The sequence below is a fragment of the Carcharodon carcharias genome, chromosome 15, assembly GCF_017639515.1.
Source record: "Carcharodon carcharias isolate sCarCar2 chromosome 15, sCarCar2.pri, whole genome shotgun sequence".
Taxonomy (NCBI): domain Eukaryota; kingdom Metazoa; phylum Chordata; class Chondrichthyes; order Lamniformes; family Lamnidae; genus Carcharodon; species Carcharodon carcharias.
Window position 1 is genome coordinate 26,997,912 of NC_054481.1, and position 6,000 is coordinate 27,003,911.

General features: G+C 37.0%; 1 protein-coding gene across 6 annotated transcripts in view; it reads left to right on the forward strand.

The window, feature by feature from the left end:
* The window catches only part of usp42 (ubiquitin specific peptidase 42), a 106,964-nt gene extending 101,605 nt beyond the window's left edge, over nt 1–5,359 (forward strand). For 4 of the 6 annotated variants that reach the window (XM_041206688.1, XM_041206687.1, XM_041206689.1 and 1 more), the window contains 3 exons: nt 435–538; nt 1,672–1,718; nt 4,009–5,359. In XM_041206688.1, the coding sequence (XP_041062622.1) occupies nt 435–538; nt 1,672–1,710 (143 nt within the window). In that variant the 3' untranslated portion in view covers nt 1,711–1,718; nt 4,009–5,359. Of the gene's footprint in view, nt 1–434; nt 539–1,671; nt 1,740–4,008 lie in introns of all 6 variants that reach the window. The other 2 variants (XM_041206690.1, XM_041206691.1) reach the window with 2 other exon arrangements.
* Nucleotides 5,360–6,000: the final 641 nt, after the last annotated feature.

Here is a 6,000-nt window from a genome sequence, read left to right on the forward strand (position 1 = left end):
CAATTCCACCAATTAAATGCTCAAGATTTTAAAAATAATTTGAAGTGATACAACAATACTTGTCAGCTTGTCACTGCTGGCATTTAGCCTGAACAGATTGAAGAAATAGCCACCTGCAGTCTGACCTTGTTATTCTCTCACCGAATGTGGTTCTATCAAATGAAGAGCTCACCATCTTGTTCGTCACTGACCCAGGGGGAGGCTGTTTTTCTGGTTTAGGGAGAATTTTACAAACCTTATTTAAAGCTTCCATCTATAAGCCTGAGGACACTTCCTTGAGGGAGTGTTTCATTTTAACCCACATGTTCCAGTGCTTTGCAGCCTCTTATTTAATTATTCAGGTTCAAATACTGAGTTAATTAAAATATAACATTTGAACGCTGACTACAATTTTAAATAGCTGAAGTAAGTTTAATTTTGATTTTTTTTTCTAGTACGAGAAAAGCACTATTCACATGGTTACAAAGAATATGGTCCAATAGACAACAGGAATGATTTGACTAGTGTTAGTTCTTTTAGGGATACTACAAGGTGGAAGGTATGTGCACATTAGTTTATTTGCTGATTTTTTTTTTTCCCAATGGATTTCTTGTGAGGGTCTGATTGATTATTTTGTTTAGATTAGCAACAAAACTGCAACAAAGGAAATTACTATCAAGCAAGTGGTGATTAGGTGGAACATTGGCTTAAACAAAATGTCACTTTTAACAGGAGGAAGCCATTCAACCCCTCGTGCCTGCTCCACCATTCAATTAGATCATTGGTAATCTGTACCTTAATTCCATTTACCTGCCGTAGCTTAATATCCCCTAATACCCTTACTTTAAATGATGTTATCATTCTCAATCTTGAAAGCTCCAATTGTCCCAGCACCCAGAGATTTGAGAATTCCAGATTTCCAGTATCTTCTGTGAAAAGCTACTTCCTGATTTTCGTCAAACAGCCTAGCTCTAATTTTAAAGTAATGTCCCCTTGTTCACAATATCTCTGCCAGAGGAAGTTGTTTGTCTCTATCTGCCCTATTGAATACTTCTAACATTTTAAGTACTTCAGATCATATCACCCCTCGATCTTCTGTACTCAAGGGAATATAAGCCAAATTTATGCAACTGAATTGGGTTTGAATCCAGCTCAAACTGGTGAATTGTTGCTTTTAGACCGGTACAGGGAAAATTTAACACCAAGTTGAGTTGTGCATGTTTCTCTTGCATGTTTAGCATTTCACCTGATTGCTGCTTCTGAATAGGCCTATTGGAGACTTATGGAATCATCATTCAGCACAGAAGGGAGGCCATTTGACCCGTTGTGTCTGTGCTTGCTCTTTGAAAGACCTGTCCAGTTAGACCTTCTTTTAACTCAGTGCCCTGAAAATGTTTCCTTTAAATTCTGAGATTATGCAACCTCTGTGTGTTTGAAGCTGATAAGTGCATGTGTCTCATTTTGCAACTCGTGACACTCCTCAACACTTATTAAAACACATTCCCATATTTTCCCTGAGCAATAATAATTTGGTGAAACACACTTTAGTTCAGAAAAAATGCTCACCTGTGTGAGTAGCATTATTTCAAGTGTTTCATAAATAGATGTGCTAGTACACATTGCATTGAATACCGACCATGATTGGAGAGAATTAAGCATGTGAAATTGATGGTTACTTTATTCTTTTTACAGACCGGTGAAAAGAGATGTGAAGAGCAGAAAGCCCACTAAGCTTGCATGTAAGAGAAACTTTAATAGAGGTTGGTGATCAAAAACTATGAAGAAAAACTCATGGATTTACAGTTTATCTAATTACAAGAAATCATCTTGTACCAGACCATGTTTAAGGTTAACTTCGAGTCCTAGAGAGCTTATTGTTAAATTTGATTTTGTTTTCAAAGAGCCAGAAACAGTGAACTGATAGAAGTCTTGAGGAATATTAATAAGCAAACCAGACTTAAAAATAGAACAGAGGAAGAACTAAGCTATTTAAGGCTATAAAGCAGCCTGAGGAACAAAGTCTATTCTTATTAAAAGGTTAAACACAGTAAGACTTAGACCATAATGGTTTAATAGAGGTTGGAAGAACTTAAAAAAATGAGCAGAAATATTTTAAAATATGCAAGTGCGGAGGAGTGAGATTTGTACAAACGGAATCTAAGGATTAACTGAAGTAAGTCTTAGAAAAAGTAAGAGAAAAATGGTTCATCAACAAAGGGCTATATAAGCTTTAAAGCTACATTAATAGCAGATAGAGGATCAAAGAACAAATTATAGGGTAAACTGGGGAAAGCTAATACATGAGAGTTTGGACAAGTAACAAAGGAAATCTCCAATCCTCCCAAAGGAGGACAGATTGTAGACAGATTCCAGCTGTTGTTCATGGGACCAGGCGTTCCATAACACACAGAGGTTAGAAAAAATATTCTATGCAGAAACTGAAGGACTAAGTATCCTGAAGATTCCTGGGCCAGATGGAATTCACCCTGGAATCTTCAAGGAATTGGAGGAAGTGAGTGATGTTTTGGTTAATATTTTTTCATAGCTCTACAAATATTGGAGTCACACTTGAGGACTAGTAAATGTAGTCTCGATGTTCCATAAATGTGGAAGGTACAAACCTGGCAATTACTGCCTTATTATTGAAACATCTGTATGATGAAAATACTTGAAGCTGTTGCATAAAATACTGTATCCAAAAATCTAAAGTATGCAGGTATCATAGGGAGCAGTCAGGCAAGTTGTGTAAGCAAGAATTTTGAGGTAGTAACTAAGTCGGCATGTGGGGTTGGGCCAGTGGATGTGGTTTAATTGGATTTTCAAGAGTGTACCCTTCAACCTGTTGTGCATCTATAATTTCTGACACAGCTGTCCACTTAGCCCCATTCCCCTGACTTTTGAAATGCTTCTTTTGTAACATTGATCCATTTTCCTCTTTTTTTAAAAAAACGCAGTGGCAGAAACAAAATCCCGAATCACTTTTAACAGAAATGTCCTAACAACCTGTTGTGTAAAAACATTTCTCCTAAATTCTCCCTTTTTTTCTTTTGGTGGTGATCTTAAAGTTATGCCCTCTGGTTTCCAGATTTATCCAGTGTCATTATAATTTCGAACGCCTCTTCACCGTATCTGCTCTGGAAAGAGCTGCAATTTTTCTAGACTCTCCTCTTAACTGAAGCCACCAATCTGTTGCCCTGGAGCTATAGTCTTCACAGATATAGATCAAGCATTTCAAAAACAAATTGACCAAAAGCAGCAAAACAAAACTGGTCTGTATTCCTAATGGTGTCAAATTATTTAAATGAGTAATCACACTGAGTGTTAATGTTTGGCGAGGGGAGATGCAGTGCTAATCTGAATTAGTACATGTTTTTCTGTAATTTGGAGACTCTCATTAGCTAGTGTATCTTTTAGATTATTACTCGAGGTATTTCTCATGGGCTTAATGTTTTAGAGCACTCCCATAGCCTGACTTTTCTTTAAATACCTTAGCTAATACATGATTGCTGTATCTGAAATTTCTATATTTTAGTGCTTCATATGACCTACCCCTCCTCCCCAAAAAAAACTCCTGGAACATTTTACCTGTTGTCTCTGTTAACACTAAAGAACATTCTTGAACTTATTACCATCTTTGCAACCATTTACTGGTTCCAGTTTTTAACCCCATTTACCTGTTTCTCTGCTCTTAGTTGCTATTTGTTAATGAATTTGTTGGTGATTTTTTAAACTGCAAGAAGTTAAACATAAGATTTGTAACTTGAGCAAATGCTACTCATTGGTGCAGACTATCTGGTTAACACACCCATAGTTGATGTTGCAATGGGCTAGTCATTTGGCTCTTGTCATTAGATCCAAACATAACTGGTGTACAATAATCTTAAAATATTCAGAACTAGTAGCAAGAACTTCAGAAAGATTCCACACACTACTAGCAAAGAAAGCTGGTGTATGGGCAGTGGGGGAACCACCTTTGCCATTTTAGTTAATACTGAGTTTAATTATGTAATCTTTTCTGTTTGCATTCAGATGCGTGACTGGGTTAAACAATCTCTGCAAAACGTGAAACCCTCGAAGAACTCGCACTTGACGATCCAGAATGTGGTGCTTTATTCCTTGAAATATTGTACAGAATTTTACCAACCGGGTGGGAAAACTTTAGTTTTCTTCTTGGGGAAATTTTTTTTTATTTACACATTTAGTGAAAAATCCGAAATGGATTGTTAGTTTCTGTTCCTTGATGAACACTGTACAAATACTGTATAAATAACTGTAATTTATAAATGGTCACCCTGGAATTTTTTTTTAATAAGATTCGAATGCTGCTCAGCCACAGACTCAGGTTTGATTACTACTCATGTGTTATGTGTAATTTTTAGTGGTTAAATATCGGGTGCAAACTGGTGCAAAAAAAAATAGGACCAGGAAATGGCTACTTGGAAAGCAGGAATAGTGCAACAGACTGTGAAATCATTGGTTTGTTTGAATAAACCGAGCACTAAATTTTATTTGACGAACCCAAAGTTTTTTCAAGAACAAAGCGTTCATAAGAGGAGAAGCAGAATAGTTTAGACTTTTGAGAGAAATCTTAACAGTTACTTATCTGTACTGGGTTACTGCCTGAAACTAGAAACTTTTTTTTAACAACTTTCAAAATGACATGAACCTAGGATGTCAGATTTTGAGCATTTTTTCCCGCTCTTAATTTTAAAATAAGTAATTCAGTTATGAATACTTTTATATTTTAATTTCTCAAGTTATTTGTGCGACAAAAGGGCTTTAGAATGTAATTTTTTTTTAGCATTACAGTTCTAAATTGGTATGCGCTTTGTACAACTGAACTTCTTTTAAAATGTTTCCCAGAGCAAAACTATACAAAAATGTGTTTTCTTTTAACATGTCGTTTAATCTTGACCATTAAATAAGTGAACCTACTGCCCTAGTGTGATAGCAAAGGATTTCGGTGTAGATTTATGCTGGGCTTTACCTGCAATGCAGCCTTTGCCTTTTCTTGCACATTAGGTGCCTTCTATCGCTTTATTGGCCATAAACAGTCACTTTAAAATGTTTCTAGTTACAGACAGAAATGGATCCTGTATATTAGATTAAAACTGAGACACACTCAAACTGTGATACCAGCTATTTAAACTTTGGTCCTGTATCAGGAAAACAAGTCAAAACAAAAATGTAATCCGTGTGATTCTTACAAAAAGTGTGTGTGGCTCAGAGCTGTACTGAAGTATGTTTAAGTTGAATTAATTGGGTTGGTCAAGAGACTTTTTGGATGGATAATCCACCATCTGCCCATATTGTACTGTAGCATGTGAAATTTGTAGAATGTACAAACATGAAGTAAAACTGAAAAGAAATGTGTATACAATGCAACGTGTTAATGCATTTGCTTTCACATTGCGCAAGTCAACATCCATACGCAGACAGAGTAGCTGAAAGAGTAGCATCTCCTTGTACACTGATTCAGAGGTGTGATTTGTTTGGGATGAGGAGCAGTGTGTATTCAGAACTTTCAACTTCATACATCATTCGCTGGACTAGTAATCCAGAGACCCAGGGTAATGCTCTGGGGACCCAGGTTCAAATCCCACCACAGCAGATGCTGAAATTTGAATTCGATTTAAAAAAAAAAATCTGGAATTAAAAGTCTAATGATGACCATGAAACCATTGTCAATTGTCGGGAAAACCCATCTGGTTCACTAATGTTCTGTAGGGAAGGAAATCTGCTGTCTTTACCTGATCAGGCCTATGTGCGACTCCAGACCCACAGCAGTGTGGTTGATTCTTAACTGCCCTCTGAAATGGCCTAGCAAGCCACTCAGTTGTATCAGTCCGCTAAAAAGTCTAAAAGGAATGAAACCAAATGGACCACCCAGCATTGACCTAGGCACCGGAAACGACAATGGCAAACTCAGCCCTGTCGACCCTGCAGAGCCCTCCTTAATAACATCTGGGGGCTGGTGCCAACATTGGGAGAGCTGTCTCACAGACTAGTCAAGCAACAGTC